Genomic DNA, 19,367 nt, shown 5'->3' on the forward strand with positions numbered 1-19,367 from the left:
TCTGGAGTAGTGGTAAAGAGACTGAGGCACAGAGAAGTAAAGGTCAGAAAACAGCCTCACAGAAGTCCTTTCTCCCCATTTCTCTGTTCTGTGAACTACCCGATTCCCCTCAGTCATCACAACACTAAGATGGTTTCATTAGCATAGCAGGAAAGTGTTTTTCTTTTTTTTTTTTTAAGTCTAATTAATTGCCTTTAAGTAGATCAAGAATAACATTTATTCTTTTTTTCGTATGTAGTGATTATACTTCATTGGCACCTGGTTATAAAGAAGTGACTCTGACATATTCACAAATACTTGCAAATCAAACAAATCTAAAGGTGATGAACACCTGGGCACATGGTTTGCCCAAGTGATACAAAATAGATAGCACATGGCAGCCATTCTGGCATTCTTTAGGGTGCCAGCCATTGCCACATGCCCACGCAGACCCCAAAAAGGAAAGGGGTGATCCTATTATGATGATAACACCCCTGACCATGCCTCAAATATCACAAGTATCTTTCTAAAGTCATTCTATCTGAGACAGAATTCCCAATGTTTCCTTTCTTCTTAGCATGAAGAATGTTCTGATATTCTGAGGCAAGTAAAGCTCTCATGGTCCCAAAGTTTGGTTTCTGGACACGTAACCACTGGCCACAACTTAACGTAGGCTTTCACATGTTCTCTCGTGTTTTCATGCTTTTTCACACGCTGCTGGTTTTCATTCACTCCCAGCTCCAGAACCGCCCCAGATCCTTCAGGAGCTCCAGCCCGTGACTGTGCAGTCTGGCAAGCCGGCCCGCTTCTGCGCCGTGATATCCGGCAGACCACAGCCCAAGATTTCCTGGTACAAGGAGGAGCAGCTACTTTCCACGGGCTTCAAGTGCAAATTTCTTCACGATGGGCAAGAGTACACACTTTTGCTCATCGAAGCCTTCCCAGAGGACGCAGCTGTTTATACCTGTGAAGCCAAGAATGACTACGGTGTTGCCACAACCTCTGCTTCACTCTCGGTGGAAGGTACACAGCCCTTGCTACTTCTCAGCTTAAAATCAAACCTAAGAAACTCTCTTTTGTGTTCTCTGACTGTGTTTATAAATACAGCTTGGAGCTCCTAAAAGTAGACTGCTACCCAACTTTTAGGAAGATAATTAAGATAAATCCTCATGCTTTATTCTGTGCAGTCTGTAAGTGACTTAATCATGACCAATCTTGTCCCTTTCTTTAGTTCCAGAAGTTGTGTCTCCAGATCAGGAAATGCCAGTTTATCCTCCTGCCATCATCACTCCACTTCAGGACACTGTCACCTCTGAGGGACAGCCAGCCCGTTTCCAGTGCAGAGTGTCTGGAACAGGTAGGTTTATGAGCAAAGGTATCAATGCTGATATTTACAAACAATGATCTGAGGCAAGGTTTCTCACCTTTTTCCTCCATCATAAACATCTCTCATACATAATTTGACTTTTATTGAGAATCTTGCAGAAGACTTACTTGAATTACTCAATAAAGGAATAGACCATGTTTCCACTACTGAGTATACATCTAAAAATGGTTAAGGTGGTAAATTTTATGTTGTGTTTTTTGTTTTGTTTTTAACGCTAACAACAACAACAAAAGAACTTGATCGGTGTTTTCTGATGTTCAAAAGATGTCCTGTTCCCTCAGATAAATTTTTTTAAAGATATTTTTAATTTATTTGTCAGAGGGAATGGGCAAGAGCAAGAGAGAGTGAACAACAGGCAGAGGGAGAGGGAGAAGCAGGCTCCCTGCTGAGCAAGGAGTGCGATACAGGACTTGATCCCAGGACCCTGGGATCATGACCTGAGCTGAAGGCAGATGCTTAACTGACTGAGCCACCCAGGTGTCCCCCGCTTAGATAACTTTTGTTACCTCTTGAAAAAAATACAACAAAATTACAATTGTTATTATATTAATTATAATATTGTACCTACATATATTTCAAAAGAAGAGTCTGCTTATATGTAAGACATTATTCAGTCTGTAGACAGTGCTTGTGTGAAAAGGTATATTCCTTTGGAAAGCAATAGCCAGTAGCCTCAAAAGTAGGGGCATTATAATCAGAGATTGGATTTGAATCTTGGCTCCACTCTGTGACCTTAGGAAAATAGATTTCTCTGGTTCTCTTTGCTTCATGAATAAAGTAAGGATAGTATTGCATTTGATCTTAGAATGTACATTTCAGGAGGGCAGGGACTCTGTCTTAGTACCTAGAACCTCTTGCCTAAAAGGGGAGTAGCTGCTGGAAAGTACTATCCTGGGCAGCCAGGGTGGATCCTCGTCCCAGAATAGCTTCATAGAGTGTATATACTCAATAAGTAATTGTTAATTGGGCAAAAGAATGATTATCATATGACTAACACCAATCAGGAGCATGTTAGATCACACTCACCAGCGCATAGCCGTGTTCATCAGGCAGTAACACCCAGTGAGTTCCTTGTTACACTCTTTAGTAAGGGCATGTCTCCCAGATGGTCCCGGCCCCTCCCCCCAACCTCAGGAATCCGGTCCTAGTAGAATGAGACAAGATGTTTGCAGCCATTTCAAGCCGATTATGATTGTCAATTTACCTCAGATAGGGTAAATCAACTTTATCCCAAATGAAAGTCACTCTCTCATTTGCAGGCATTTATGTATGACCATCAAAGGGAAATTCTTAGAGCTAGGGCTTCTCACAGCACCTAGTAAGTGTGGGGTTTTTTTCTGTTTTGTTTTGTTTTTTTTATACTTCTTCCATTAGTTTATGACTCAATCTCTGCATTGCTATGAGCCATTTTCCTAAACAAGTTAGTATTTCAGTTGGCTTTCTATGACCTGATGACTTCCTCCTCTGAAATAGAGATGCTGATCTAGAAACCAAATGAACCTCTTTGATTTTTATGGGCATAATTAAAAGATATTATGTATGTAAAGTACCTATAGGCATGGCTGGCAAGTGACTAGTGCTCAATACATTAATTTTATTATAGCCATAGAGGGGAATTATATAAACATAAAAGTCTGGTATTGGGTGACAATACAGACAAACACCACAGACTTTGTGACTTCAAAGCACAGAGTTTGAGAAATACTAAATATCAAGAAATAGGGACTGATTTGATAATATTCTGCTAACACAATAAAGAAAAATGCATTTTAATATCAAATTCACTGAAGTCACACTAAATTTGTCCTTTCATTGAATTTTTAGAGGAAAATTTTCAAATCAATATACATATATATGATTGTCTTAAAGCAGTAGTCTTCATATAGCACTTTTTAGTTTATAAATAATATAGTTTTGCCTTTAAGGTGTTGCAAAAATATCTTCAAAGCCTTCTATAAGACTCCAGTTGGGGTAGAAATAGAAAATATCTTTTCTATATGACTGACATCTTTAAATGTTTAAATGGACTTTATAAATTCGTGGGTTACTAACTCTTTATTTATGTACTATTTATACACATACAGAGGTTTGAGCATCCTCTTGCAAATGTGTTTTTTTATATGGCAAAAATTGTTTATTAAGTAAAATGCCCTTTTAAAAGCTTACCAAATGATAAAGTTTTATGCCCTTGCCACTGAAAGTATTTACACAAATTCCTCTGACCAGGTTCTACCCTAGGGGAACAAATTCAGTCCTGCCTTCTACACTGGAAAACAATTGAGTCTTCAGAAACCCCAGACCATGTTTTTGGAACTCAGTACTCAAGCTTAGAACTTGTTGGCCTTGAGCAATCTGGTGGGGCTTTTATGAGAGTGTAGCCTGTTGAAGGTCTCTGGTGCCACCTACTGGTGGGAAAGCAATTTGGAAAAGTAGAATTTTAAAATTTGTAATAAAGCTAGCTTTTCTCTAATGTTTATCCTACAGATAGTATCATTTGGAGGTTTACTGAGCCACCTCTAGCTAAATAAAATGATAAATAATTAGTCTAGCTATGATGGTTGCCCATTCTTCATTTAAGTATCTCTTCAGTTGTATTCTACCAATGTCAGTGTTCCTGCTATTGAAACATTATTACATTAGCTGCTAGATCCCAAGGTTGTACGTGCTTGAACAGCCCATATATTCGGTGCTGTCTGTTTGCATGACAGTCAGAGAGAGATGCATGGACTGGGCATCAAAGAATCAACAGGATCATTGAACACAACGGCATTCTAGGCAGAGAATGACATTTACAAATCATAGAAGCCTACAAGAGTACTTCATGTGCTGGAAATGACAAGTGGCTTGAGTATGGTTGGAAAGTGATGTAATTAGTGGAGGAAAGGCCAGAAAAGAAGGCCAGATCCCAAAGGGTTTGGTATTCTGAGCTTAGGATTTTAGATTTTATCTTGTTTGCACTGAGGAGCCACTGAAGGATTTTTAAGCCTCTGGGTAACATGATCAGGTTTGCTTTTTGGAGACAATACTGTGATTGTGAAAAGAAGAATGGTCAGATGTGAGAGGGGAGACCTGGTGAGGACCAAGGGAGAGGCCATCTTGATAGACTTGGAAAGTGCTGATGAGGCCCTCAACAAGGGGAGTCAGGAGGAAGAAGGGTATAGATTGTGGGAGAATTTGAGAGGTGGAATGAAGGGAATTTAGGGACCAAATACAATGGAGTGGTGGAATGGGGAGCAGGAAGAGTGGGGTGGCCTTGTGGAAGCCAGAAGAGGCCAGTGACCAACACAGATAGTGGCAGTCCTGTCACAAGCACCAAGTTCATTACCAAGAGAGGTCTCGTCTTTTAGCTCCTTTATTTTGGGCCATGCATGCCTGTCCTAGGGCTTCATCCCGTTCTCCAAAGGTGGAAGTTATTGTAGGATTACGCGGAGAACTCTGTAAAGAGGTGGACAAACTCTTCATCATCCCATTTCCACTGAGGTTTAACAGACAGACTAAATGGTTGTAGAATGATTATTAAATTCCATGTGATGGCATTATCTATTATATCACATGACCCTGTCTTGGTGCAAAATATTAAAGGCACTGATGATCCCTTGGCAGGGGGTTGTTTAAACAGTCTTGCTTTAATAACTGGCTTACGCCAGTGGTTTATAAAACCCTTCGATGCTCTGTCTACCGCTCTACCTACTTATGATCTCTCTCTCTGTCAAATAAATAAAATCTTTAAAAAATAAAAAAATAAAAAAATAAAACCCTTCGATGTAAGTCATTCAATTCACACAACATTTTTTTTTTTTTTGCAATGAAGAGCTCATGAAGTATTATGCATCTCATTTTACCAATGAGAAGACTGGTCCAGAGAGATTAAATGATGGGTCTAAGGTCACACAGCTGGGAAATTGTGGTATCAGTGTTCCATTTTCTACTTTACCTTGCTACCTAAGGAAGTGAAGACATTTGTGTCTTTAAAAGAAGAACCTGTAATTTATAAACAATATCATCATGGGCAGGAGGGGAACCTTCACAAACCAAAATTTGTGCTAAAATGCAAACAAATGCTAGCTCAATGGGCCATTAGAGAATCCCCCTGTGGATGGTACTGGGATAAGGAAGTGATATCATGATCACATTCCAAAAATAAGAAGTCTTGGGTTGTGGCTTTTAAAACTGGTGACTAAATTTAAATTCACTCTTGACTTAGAGGGTGATTGTTTCAATGGAAGTGTAATATTTTTTAAAAGTTCACTTTAAACTGTAACAGCATAATGTTATTTTATCTTTGCTTTGGAGTTATTTTCAACTTTATATGAAAAGAGCCAGTTTTATTATCATTTATTATTACTATTACTCTGAAAAAAGCCAATTATATCTAAGATGACCAAATTCCATGACCCTTTCTTTCAGTTTTAAAAATTATTTTTGGCTGTCCTAAGACCTTGCAATGCTTGCTCATTGATAATGAAAATATAGAAATTTTGTCTTCAGCCTTAGGGTGTCTGTTTTAAACTTCTGGGAATGTTGATCTTCTCAGATTGCTTTTTGATCTTTCTGCCCAGTAGACAACCCCGAGCACAGTAGGCAACCACAATCCTAGATCAAACCCGTCATGATGACTGTTCCTTAGGACACAATCTTTTTCTCAAGGTCACTGACTATGTCAAAACCTCATCCCTGTTTCCACAGCATGACCTGCACAGGTTTAAAAAGAATATAACTGAAATAGTAAAATTCCAAACATTAGAATCAGCCTATAAGCTGGATTTTTCTAGAAAATCATGTTTCTTTCTTAAAGATGAAAAGAGATCTTGTAAGAGCAGATGTGGCATGCCCAAAAAGAGAAATATAATGTTATGAAGATAAATAGAAAACTTAGTCACCGATATAATCAATATTGTGTTTTCAAGTAAAAATATCCACCACTTTTTGTCATTCAAATATCTTTTTTTTTCCTTTTGTGATGCAGATCTAAAAGTGTCTTGGTACAGCAAAGACAAGAAAATTAAGCCATCTAGGTTCTTTAGAATGACTCAATTTGAAGACACTTACCAACTGGAAATTGCTGAAGCTTATCCAGAAGATGAAGGAACTTACACTTTTGTTGCCAATAATGCTGTGGGTCAAGTATCAAGCACAGCCAACTTGAGACTGGCAGGTACAGTAAAAAACCTTCAGAACCACATTTAAATATGGCTCTAATCTCACAATGTCAGTAACAATCACTAAAGATTCCATGTAAACCATCGTTGGCCCTATCGTTCCCTTTTAATGCAACTAATTGTTTCCATGTTATATGCTGCATTCTCACTGTCCATTTATCCCATCTCATTATGAATCACAAAACATCATTTCTCATTTTGCCCTGCTTTGTCTTTATAATGTTCTGTAATGTATTGCTCTCCTTACCAGCTTTCATGCTTTCTGATCAGCATGTATCAGAATGGAGAGAAACATGCTAAAGAAATAGGTAGATTTGCTTTCTCATTTACCTAGGATGAATTTTTTTTTTTAAATGTAATGTAAGCATTACTATCCTCCTGTTGTCTTGACACAATTCTGATTTCACAGAAGCTACAGAGGATGATTTCAGGCCTGTATACCACATAGGTGTATTCACCGTCATTCAAAGAATGCCTGAAGGTTGAGAGGTCTCGTCCTAAGATGGTTTAACATTTCTGATACTTGGGACTTTTAAACTGCCATCAGAAACACTTCCCTGGTAGTGGAGGGCACTTTGTTTCAAAATAAGATAACAATATTTTTATATAGTCAGACTATTTTTGCTGAGCTAATTTAGTCTATGTATTATTAACTATGTATAAATACATCTAGATTGAGGGCAACTTTGGTTTTTCCCTTAATTTTAAACACTTACTAATAATCAGATATTTTCTTAATAATCAATTTAAAGTGGTTTACAAAATAGAAAAAAATGTAATTTTACAATCAGAGGGGAAAAAGTAAAAACAGAAAATAAGAATACCTAAACCAGATTATGTACTTCACTAGTGCCTTCACAAACAATACAGTGAACTTTTTTAGACTATTTATGTCTCGACTTGTTTGCCCGGAAAGTGGAAGGGAACATGTATGACTTGGAACCAATGGTGGCATATGTTGACAAGACACTAGGACTGGACTGGATTCTAGTCCACCATTGAACTTTGCAACAGATCTGTAGACAACTCCAAATGAGTTCTGGTTTCAGTGGAGGGTAAGACATTAAAGGTTGGCATGCTTCTTTTCAGGATTTAGCAAATTTGAAGAAGTTGCATCAAACTCCCAATGGCATGTCTCTTCATCAGTTTCATTTAAGAAGGAGTCCCTTGGCCAAAAACCCATCTTCATCCAGCCTCTGTCAAGCATCAGGGTGCACAGCGGGGAGACAGTCAGATTTCACGCAAGGGTTTTTGGCATTCCCAAGCCAGAAATCCACTGGTTTCATAACCAGCAGCCAATTCTACCAACAAAAGATGTAGTTTTCCATTATGAGGAGGCCACAGGCATGGCTTTAATGCTTATAGTTGATGCTTACTCAGAGCATGCTGGGCAGTACTCTTGCAAAGCCGCCAATAGCGCTGGGGAAGCCTCTTGTGCAGCTACACTCACAGTGACTCCAAAAGGTAAAGCTCATCTTGCTGTAAAGACTTGGATTTGCTTCATACGTCCTGCTCCCACTGTTACTAATGAGAGTCTTTGCTGTTTGTCTCATCGCATAGTGTGGTCAGTCCATAATTTACTAATGAAGTAACACCCAGTAGGTCCTCCTAAGTTCTCAATTATGGGTTCACCTATATGGTTTAAATCTCTGAAGTATATAATCTGTGCATTACATCAGTAAGTATTTTTTTAGGCATCAACTTTGCTTGATGTTTTTCCTTTTCTAAAGAACGTCTCATCATTGGATCATTAACGATCTGTTTGCCGTATATTGTTTGTACAGTATATGGAAGAAGGGGGACAAATGGTATTCCGTGGGAGGGGGCAGGGAAGAGAGAGAGAACGAGAGACTGTGTCACTCTGGTTAGCGGCAGTGACAACAGAAGGAAGGACCCAGATAGTCTACAGCATCGCATGAGCCATCGTCATCCATTCATCACTGGATCGCTGGGAATGAACGTTCTTTTGTGTGATGTGCCGTCCTAGAGCACACTGCATCTGGCATGCTGCTTCCAAGTGACACTGATGTCTTTCATCTTCATCTTCCATGCCATTGTCTGTTACTAACCGAGCCAAGTGACGACACTTAGATCTTAATATTCTTTTCTTTTTCTTGTCACTTGATTATACAGTGCGAGCCCTAGCTAGGCAGAGTTCTGGGAAAGATGTAAGAAAGTCCACCAAGTCCCAGGCAGTGGCAGATTCCTCTTTCACAAAGCAGGAGAGCAGAATATCCCAAAACGAAATTAAGTCATTTCAAGGATCATCCTATGAATACGAATCACAGGTTTTTGAAAGTGTATCTCAAAGTTCCACCCACACAGCCTCATCGGTTCAAAACGTAGAGTTGCGCCATCCTGCGTCCCTTTCACAAATTGCAGAGAGCACTGAGTTCTCTGGGAACTGGGCGGAAGAGGCAGTGGGCAGGGGCCCACGGATTCTGCTGCCGCTTCAGGACCTCTCTGTAAAGTGCGGCGACACGGCTCAGTTCCTCTGTGTTTTACAAGATGACTCTTCTGTTGATGTAACCTGGACTCATGAAGGCGGAAAGATAGAGGACTCGGAAAGAGTGACGCAGTCACAAGATGGAAATATTCAGTTTCTTAGCATACGTCACATTCAGCTGGTAGACCAAGGATTGTACAGCTGTATTGTACACAATGACTATGGAGAGGAGACCACGTCGGCAGTATTGAGCATAGAAGGTGCTTCTTTGGTTTTTAGCTGTGACTTTCTTCATTTCATCCTCATCGCTTTATGCAGCTTTTCTGCCCTGCAGATCGAATCAGTGAATATGTTAATTAGCATATCCCTAACTCAGCACTCTATTGATAAACGACTTCTGCGAGTCAGCCAGGTCATTGGCCAAACTTGTGATGAACATTCAACTTTCCAGTCTAGATTCAAGGAAGTTTAACTCTCAAATCTCATTTCAGAAGGTTATGGTTCATTTCGTATATGCTGTTTTTTCTAGTATTTACCAAATGTGCCACCTACGAAGTATACCAAAGAAGGTCAGGATGTTATAGTTCATCAGGTATTAATTAATTATTTATTGTTGTGCCTGATACTGTGCCAAGATTAAATTTAGTTATTTTAATATGAGGAGGCTCAACATTTCTCATTTCTGCCCTTCGTTTACAGATCTGGAAGTTCTAGATATTTATAAGGAGATTATATAAATAGCAGATTGGGCACTGAAAATAATAGGGTTCTGTCTGGACCAAAATGAGGATATTTCTTGATAGATGATACTGCTTTTCAGTCTCGGATCCTCCTGGAATCGTAGAATTATCTAATGGCAAGAGTATTATTTTTGTTGTTGTCATGCTTGATTTGCCGCCGTGTCTGGAAGTGCATGAATAAATTTGTCTTAGAAGAGAGAAGTTCCTCCTCTTATCCATGGACTTCCTCTTAGATATTAAGGAGATAGGAAAGTTATTCTTCAGGTGCTAGAATGTCGTGCTGTATGTCGGCAGGTAAAGGATCTTCACTGACTCCCATGGAAGGAAGCCGATGGAAAAAGTTCCAGCATCTCCCGGGGTCCATGGAGAACTGTGGCCTCAAGGTCTCTCCTGACCTGTCCATACCATTTTTGAAATATTAGAGATGAGCAGGGGATAATATGGTGCTATGTGATTTCTGTCTTGGCTCTGAATTTTGAAACAGGTTCATACATCATTTAATGTATCTGTAATCCTCAGTCACCCACAGGAAGCTTTTTTCTTTCTTAATCTGATATTCTGTTGTGTAGATATTCCTAGTAATATTTCCATAGTCCTCAAAGGGACTATCTCAAGAACTGAGGTCTAGTTATGCAAGTGAAATGGAAAATCTGGTGGCATCCAGAGAGCTGACCTTCCATTTCCCCATAGCTGCTGGCTAGTGCAGTAATCACCCAGAGTGACTATTTATCTGGGGGTGACATGGGTGACAACCGGGACAGGCTCTGCAGCCATGCAATTGGGTGTTGGCTGTGTTGTGGAGGTAGGAGAAATGTAGGCCTTTTCAGCTTGCTTCCTAAGGAACCTGGGGCCACAGTACGTGCTTGATTGTCATGTTGCTAGAGTGGATTTGAGCTGGACATTTTTACCACAGGGTTTCCAGTTCCTTCGGTTCTAATTGATTATATTATTGAAGTGTTCTTGGAGCATGAGCATTTTTCTCTTGGAAAGTCCAGACTGCCTCTTTTATACTTAAGCAAGTTGAAAGATAAGCCACTTTTAAGTGTTTGAAGAATAAAGGATCAGGCACAGTTGTCTAATTGTGGAACATAAGACCAGTCTTCATATGTTCCTCTTTTGGTCTTATAACTTGATGTAGGCCACATAGTTATCCACGACGATCAAGTAGGAATATAAAACCCCATAAGTCTGCTTGAGTAGAGTTCTTCTGTGCATAGTAAGCACAGATATATATTAGTTTGGGGACTAACATGCTGCCTTCCTTCTCATCCTAATCACATGTCACCTTCTCTAAATTCAGCATGTGTTTTACTCTTACAAACACAGCTAATTTATTCCTTTTCCTAACTTTATTCTCACCTAGCAAAAGAATCGCAAACCAGAGCAGTTACAAAAATTGCCCTTGGTTCAGACATTAAAAGTATTAAAACCCTCAAAGAGTCACAAATTAAAACAAGCCACGAAGTAAAGAGAGAATCATCAAAGAAAACATGAAGTTTGTCCTTCACCTCGTGCCAAAGCCCACAAGGAATGGAGAAGCCAGGGAGGCAAGCCCACGCGCGTGGTGCCACACAGATGGATGGAAGACTGAGTGGGAACCCGGGGAACCCGCCTTGCTCAACAGGCTGCCCCAGAGACCATTGTGTCTAAGGCCTGTGCCTTTTCCCTATATGATAAAAGCCATTTTGAGTTGAGGGCTCTCTGTTTGGCTCCTTAATATGTCATCAGACTTTGTGTGGTTTAAAGTTTTAAAGATGGTTCAAATCAAAGGACTACTTACTAGCAGGAAACACTTAATTCTGCAGGAAAACCTGAGAATAGCCCTCGGCAAAAAGTGGCAAGTTAGAAAATGCATGTTCCTTCTCAATGTGACACCATCTCTTAGTCTTTTAGTGATCAGTCGATAGGACGTTAAAAAAAAAAAAATTCCTGTAGTTTGTGGATTGCTTTTTTGAATGCATGTAAAGGCATGAGGAATTACAGAACTAAAAGTGGAAATTTCACAGAGAACCTAAAATAAAATTTTTTTAAAATCTTTCTGCAAACATTGTCATGTACTTTATCAGCTCATTGATTTGTTTGGCATGGATTTTTGGGGTGCATTTGGGAGATGCAGTTTTCTATTACCAGAATCAAGGAAAATCATAATTGTACGAATATATGAACTGAGGCAGAAAGTATATAGAATTAATCATTAAAATCTCCGTATATGTTTTTCCATTTTAGCCCCAGAATCCATTTTGCACGGGAGGATTGAAGAGCAGATTGAGGTGGAGATGAAAGGTATTGTTATATTGGATGTGAAATTCAAGTAGAAATTCTGAAGGATTAATAGAATCCTTGAGGTGCCTACTTTCTCTTCGTAATATTGAGAAAAATGACATAGATGTACAAATATATCTCTTAGAGTATATATTACTATGTCGCATGCCTAGTTTAGTATGCTGATGGTTACATGCATTTCTTGGTAATTTGTCTGATGGTAATTTAAAATTTTGTATTTAAAATTTATCAGTCACATTCAACTTCATGTTTGCAGCCATTTTCAAAAATGCGTATTGGGAAAGTTGTCATCTTAATGCATGAAATCAAGGAGTAGAAGTTTGTTTTCAAAATCACAGTGAATTAAATTGAACAATAGACAATAACCTAGCTGTCCTTCTCAGAATGCAATGTCATGAATGAATTACGATTGAAATGCTATTTTGTTTAGGGTGTGTGAAAATGTTACATTCCCATTCTGGTGTACACTTCATGCACATACATCATTTTAACATTGATATGTCTCTTACACTGGCTTGCAGATAGCTGCCTTACGTGATCCTCATTGCCTGCTTTCCTTTGCATAACTTTGTGACTTTATAGCTGTATTAGTTCGAATAAACGCCTTCTCACTTTATTTTAGCTAATTATTTATGGTTATAGTTCTTATAGACATTTTTAAAATAGTTAATTCTCAAAAATATAATAATTTAATCTGCAATCAAAAGGATCAGAAAGGGCGTTTATTCCACTCTCTGCAAGTCAGGTAAGAGTTTCCTCTTAGCCATCAAAAGAACAAAGTTTTCCTGATCTCAAAACAAACATGCACAGGAACATGTTATTTTGAAATGCATTTTTGCTTGTTCAAGAAGAAATTTCAACAGTCTGAAGAAAAGACCAGACAACGAACGATTTTCGTGTCAGAATCTTTTAAACAGAGCATGGTGTTGCGTTTATTCGAACAAATATGGTGAGTGAATTTTTTTTTTATGGATTTGTGAGAATCTGTAGCATGCATTTTATTTTATTTCCTATTTTGCAATTTCATTTATTTTCAACTTTTTCAAATACTATGGAAAATAGTAAAATGCTTTATAAATTACCTTTTTTTTCAGAATTGTTCTCCGAGGGGGAATCTGAACATTCCGAAAGAGATACACGCGATGCCTTTTCAGATTCTGAAGACTTAGACCACAGCTCCATGGCTGCTAAAAGATATGCAAGTCGAATATCATCTACGAGCTCCTGGCCCGAATATTTCAAGCCTTCTTTTACCCAAAAACTTACCTTTCAATATGTTTTAGAAGGGGAACCTGTTGTTTTTATGTGTAAATTAATTGCTTGTCCAACTCCAGAAATGACTTGGTTTCATAACAATCGGCCCATCCCAACGGGTCTTCGACGGGTTATAAAAACTGAGAGTGATTTACATCATCACTCTTCCAGTTTAGAGGTTAAAAGCGTCCAAAGCAGAGATTCTGGAAGTTATAGATTATTAGCAATGAATAGTGAAGGGTCGGCTGAATCGACGGCATCGTTGCTTGTTATGCAAAAAGGGAAAGATGAGAAATGTTTAGAATTTCTGAAAAGGGCAGAACAGACACATGGAAATACGGAGGCTTTAGCTGAAAGGAAAGAAGACAGGATAGAAGTTGGCCTGAGGTTTACTGGCTCTCCCTTTAACAAAAAACAAGATGTAGAACAAATAGGAATGATGAGGATGATACACTTTAAGACAGTAAGTCCAGGCAGGAAAATGGACTTTCCCTATGAGGAGGAATATTTAGAAAGTAAATCTGACATAAGGGAATGGCTTAGTGTAGGTGAAAGCTTCCTGGACAAGGAGACCAAAATGAAGTTGCAACGTTTGCGGGAGGCTAGAAAAATGTTAATGGAGAAGAAGAAATTATCTGTTTCAGATGTGTCTTCTGAAATAAGCACAAGAACTCTGAGAAGTGAAGCTAGGGATAAAGACCTTCTGTTCTCTAGAGAGGAGCTGGAAGGCAGGTTTGTATTGGATATAGCCGAAAATAGGGATAAAGTAGATCATTCGTGCGAGGGGATTGTCCAAAATCCACAGGTCCTTCCTGATCAAATGGATCAAAATGTAGAAACTGGAGAACCTCCCCCAAGCTTTCATACTACTGTTGATGAAGAAATCCTCCAGACTGAAATAAGAATGAGCCAAGGGGAGTTTCTAAGAGAAAGTCTCCAAAAAGACCATTTATATGGTAGGATTCTGGTAAGCGAGGATACCCATGGAAGAGAACATGAAGAAATTATGACCAAAACTGAAATTGGAAGGTCCTCTAGACATATCACTGTTGTAAATAAGAACGAGGAAATGTATGAGACTCCTGAAGAGGTGTCCCAAGTTGTTGTACCATACACCAGTGAAGCTTTGGGTGCAGTTATAAACATTGAAGAAAATGCAGAGCTAGATAGTGAGAACGTAAGAAATGACGATTTGAGAGAAGTACAGCACTTTACTTCCACAGAAGCTGATGAATTTGAAACCGAGCAAGAAGGAAGGACCACAAGATTTTTGGAAAGTTCTTTCCAGAAGCATCCACAACGTTGCCCACCTTCATTTCTTCAAGAAATTGAATCTCAAGAAGTTTATGAAGGTGACAGTTGTAAATTTGTGTGTCACTTTCAAGGATATCCTCTACCCATAGTGACGTGGTATAACAATGATATACCAATCCCACGTAACCGAGACTTTGTCACTCACACCTCGGAGAACTATTCAGTATTAACTTTTTCTTCTGTTCTTCCTCAAAATGAAGGTTCTGTTACCTGTGTGCTGTTTAACCAATACGGAACAGTAAAAACAACTGGTGTACTTAAAGTGAAGGCAAAGCAAGGACACGGGGTCGACGCACGTACAGTCCCAGTGTTGTGCGAATACACTGATGAGGAAGAGGAGCTGGCATTGGTGTTTGACCAAACAAAAGGCATTCAGCCGTCTTGGAGACAAAAGGGTCGAAAACATCTCCAAACCAACTTCCCAGTTCCTCCCTCTGCAGACGCAGAATTGCTTTCCTTTCCTGTAGAAATTCAGATAACAGCAGCTACTCCAACCCCAGAACAGGATAAAGAGTCAAGAGAATTGTTTCACCCTGAGGAGTTGGAACCTACAGTAACACCTCAGGATGAGGCTCCTCCATCACCAAAACACAAATTTATATTTTCATCAGATATTACTAACGAGCCTCCAAAAATGTTACAGGAGATGCCAAAGCATACCAGGTGTAGAGAAGGGGATTCCATAGTATTTGAATGTGTATTGTCTGGTGAGCCTAAACCAGTCGTGACATGGTTTCAAAATGGGCTCCTATTAAAGCAGACCCAGAAGTTTCAATTTGAAGATGTTAATTTTAGCCACAGATTATATATTAATGATATCAATTATCAAGATTCTGGAGAATATAAATGTGTTGCTGAAAACAGTTCAGGAACCGTTGAGAGTGTTTCAGATCTGACCGTGGAACCGGTCACTTACAGGGGGTATAGTCATTTAGAAAATATTGGTGGAATTTATACAAAATATTCCAGAGATCAACAAATTCAGGGAGAATCTGTAAGGGCCCATTTTTATGATTATCCACCTGGTCCTTTTACTCCCCAATCCAATATAAAAGAACATTCTGTAAGGGAATATTTTCAAAGCCTTGAGACAATTGAACAGATAGATCAGAAAGATCAGGTTCGTTGCACATATTCTAGAGAAAAACTACCCAGATTTATGCAAGGTGCTTCCAGAGCCATAAAAATCAACAAGCCTGTCAGAGCCAAACTCATGCAGTGTCAGGGTGAAGGGAGAGAGGGACACATAGATGAAAAATCAAAGCTGTACCAAGCCGAGGGTACTGTTTATCCATTTGTTGATGATTTCGGTGAAGTTAAAAGAATTAGGGAAGAGGTAAAAATTGATTTCGGAAAAGTCGGTGATGCAGAAAGGGAAAATGTGCAAGAATACGCCCAAAGAGACTATTTACCAAATATCCAGTCTGAGAGAGCTTCTGATAGCTACAATCCAAAAGACTCATCTCTCATTGTATATGAAGAACCCCTTGAAGAGAGACACTACCCAAGGAAAAATGTGAAGCATAGAATCATTGCATTTGAAAAGTTACAACATGTAGAAAAAGGAGTTGTAGAAAAAAGACTTACCAGGAAATCATTTGTCAGTCCTCCTCAGAGGAAGCTTGATGACAGAGACTTTCCTTTCAAGCAAAGAGAATCAAGATCAAGTAACCTAAATGCAAATATGTATCAGGCAGAGACAATGTCTCCAGACACTGAACCAGATTCCTCTGACATTGTAATGAATTTAAAGCTGCTTTCTTCTCAAACGTATAAGGAATTTGAAGTACAAGAGGGGGAACAACAAAAAGAAGTAGGTCTTATAGATCAATCTGTAATTTCTGGAAGGGCTGAACATGAAGCACCCATTACGTTTGACTTAAAGCCATTCCACTCTCAAATAGAAAATGCAGATCAAAAATTCCAAGCATTAGATGATGGTCAACCCAAAGAAGAAGCTGGTTTTAAAATCCAACATCCTGCTTCTGAAATAACTGATGCCGAGAGCATTGTATTTGATCTAAAACAAATGTATTCTCATATAGGAGATCCAGTTAAGGAATTCCAAGGGCCAGAAACTCAGCAACAGAAAACACCTTATAACGAAGAAATTGCTGGCACTGAAACATCACAGTCTGAGACACAAAATACCTCTAAAAGTGTGCTGAATAACATTTTTACCAGTCCAGAAATGTCTTCCAGTCATGAGTTTTCAGATAGGACTGTGATGGAGAAGAGGCATTTTGATGAAAATATTCTTTCTTTGGAAAAACATACACAGGAACATAATTTAGAAATTTTAAATCCTGATATTTCTCTTAAATCCTTTTCCGAAGAAACCCATAGTGAATCATGTGCCCTACTTCAAACCTCATCTCCTGATGTAGGAGAAATTAATATTTCTGAGGAAAACAGTTCTCTAGAAAATGGAGGTAGAAATTTCATTTCACATTTGAAAAAAGCAGCAAGTGAGGAAAAGCTCTTAGAGGTCTGTGAAAAGGAAGAAGAACACACTTTGGAACCAGAGTCGGCATTATTTCAGAAGCAGGATGGAAGGACACAGGGATATGTCACTGGAATTTGGGGAGACCACAGAGGTGATGTTCACCAGGCAGCCCCGTGCCACACAGAAGCGAGACAGCGCTTTCCATTCTTAATGACTGAGGAACAGCAGGATCCAAATGAACAAATAAGGGAAAAAATTGATGCCTTTGGAAAAGAAAAATGTAATGAAGTTCAGGTTCAGAATGAAACTTCTGTCTCCACTACTGAAGGAGAAGAGATAGAAACTTGTTTTTCTGAAAATCTTCCTAAATCGGATGAGGCACGTACAACAGAAGTAATGGACTCTGAGACCTCTCTGACAAAATATTTACTTGCTGCTGGAAAGCACGAAGTTCCTCAAAGGAAAGACACCAAACACAAGGCAAACCTTCTCCAGAGTGAATCAATCACATCAATGGAGGTTGAAGAAGTAACTTTCAACACTGTGTATGAATATTACAACCAACAACAGGAATCATTAGGTCGCCCATTTTCCCCTGAATCTGATATTTCGATTGATGTGGGAAGTATAAGCAGTGAAGAAATCTCCGAGTTAGATCAGTTTTATACCCCACCTTCCTCTGTTGAACATTTTGAAACTCCAAAGTCTCCTGATTTATATTTCACTCCTTCAGATACAACTAAACAGTCTGCAACAAATTCGGGAGGTGAGACTGTGGGAAGAACTACACCTTTAGAGGAAGCTGCCGAAAGGTACTCCACACCTTCGGAAGGAGAGGTAGCAGAGAGATACTCCACACCTCCAGGAGAGGCACTGGAGAGATATTCCACACCCCCAGGGGAGGCTCTCGAGAGATATTCCACACCGCCAGGGGAGGCTCTAGAGAGATATTCTATACCCCCAGGAGAGGCACTGGAAAGATATTCTACACCCCCAGGGGAGACAAGAGAGAGATATTCTACACCTTTAGGAGGAGAAACAGTTGAAAGTTATTCTATTCCTACTGGAGGACCAAATCCCACTGGAAACTTAAAAAAGTACCCATCCAAAATAGAAAGGGAAGACAGTACACCAAATGAACATTTCCATACACCTACAGAAGAGAGGAGTTCAGCTAATGAACTATGGCGTTCCGATTCATTTGGCACGCCCAATGAAGCCATTGAACCAAAAGACAATGAAATGCCACCCTCTTTCATTGAACCTCTGACCAAAAGGAGTGTATATGAAAACACAACATTAGGCTTCATTGTTGAAGTTGAGGGCATTCCAGTTCCTGGTGTGAAATGGTATCGAAATAAATCTCTGCTAGAGCCAGATGAAAGAATCAAAATAGAAAGGGTGGGTAATGTGTGCTCTTTGGAAATTTCTAACATTCAAAAAGGAGAGAGGGGAGAGTACATGTGCCATGCCGTGAACATCATAGGGGAAGCAAAGAGCTTTGCGAAAGTAGACATAATGCCCCAAAAAGAAAGAGCAGTGGCCCTCCCACCTCCAGTAACACATCAGCACGTCATGGAGTTTGAACTGGAAAACACGACATCATCAAGAACTCCTTCTCCTCAAGAAATTGTTCTGGAAGTTGAATTAAGTGAAAAAGACGTTAAAGAATTTGAGAAGCAAGTGAAAATAGTCACAGTTCCTGAATTCACTCCTGATCATAAAAGCATGATTGTGAGTCTGGACGTTCTACCATCGAATTTAGCGGATCCAAATATGGCCTCGAGGGAAGAAGAAGGCAAAGATTTAAAAATTGATTTAGAAGTATTTGAAATGCCTCCTCGCTTTATAATGCCTATTTGCGATTTTAAAATTCCGGAAAATTCGGAAGCGGTGTTCAAATGTTCAGTCATAGGCATCCCTAGCCCGGAAGTTAAATGGTATAAAGAATATATGTGTATTGAACCAGATAATGTCAAATATGTGGTCAGTGAGGAGAACGGAAGTCACACCCTTACAATTCGAAACGTCGGTCCGTCTGATAGTGCGACATACAGGTGCAGAGCTATGAATTGTGTAGGAGAGGCTATCTGCCGGGGATTTCTCACCATGGGAGATTCCGAAATGTTTGCTCTGACAACAAAGAAAAGCAAAGTGACTTTAAGCAGCTTGAAGGAAGAGTTAGTCTTAAAGAGCAAATATTCAGGCAGCTTTTTTGAATTTCAGGTGGTGGACGGCCCTCCCAGGTTTATCAAAGGTATCTCTGACTGTCATGCACCTTTAGGCACAGCAGCTTATTTCCAGTGTTTAGTCCGTGGCTCTCCACGACCCACGGTTTACTGGTACAAAGATGGGAGAT

The 19,367-nt window shown here is 39.4% G+C and overlaps 1 protein-coding gene across 1 annotated transcript in view; it reads left to right on the forward strand.

The window, feature by feature from the left end:
• TTN (titin) overlaps window positions 1-19,367 on the forward strand; it is a 272,495-nt gene that overhangs the window by 42,203 nt on the left and 210,925 nt on the right. The window contains exons 43-46 of the mRNA XM_080798480.1: window positions 718-1,002; window positions 1,211-1,336; window positions 6,333-6,521; window positions 11,938-11,994. Coding sequence (XP_080654606.1) covers window positions 718-1,002; window positions 1,211-1,336; window positions 6,333-6,521; window positions 11,938-11,994 — 657 coding nt within the window. The remainder of the gene's footprint in view (window positions 1-717; window positions 1,003-1,210; window positions 1,337-6,332; window positions 6,522-11,937; window positions 11,995-19,367) is intronic.

Source organism: Martes martes (assembly GCF_963455335.1).
Source record: "Martes martes genome assembly, chromosome: 3".
Taxonomy (NCBI): domain Eukaryota; kingdom Metazoa; phylum Chordata; class Mammalia; order Carnivora; family Mustelidae; genus Martes; species Martes martes.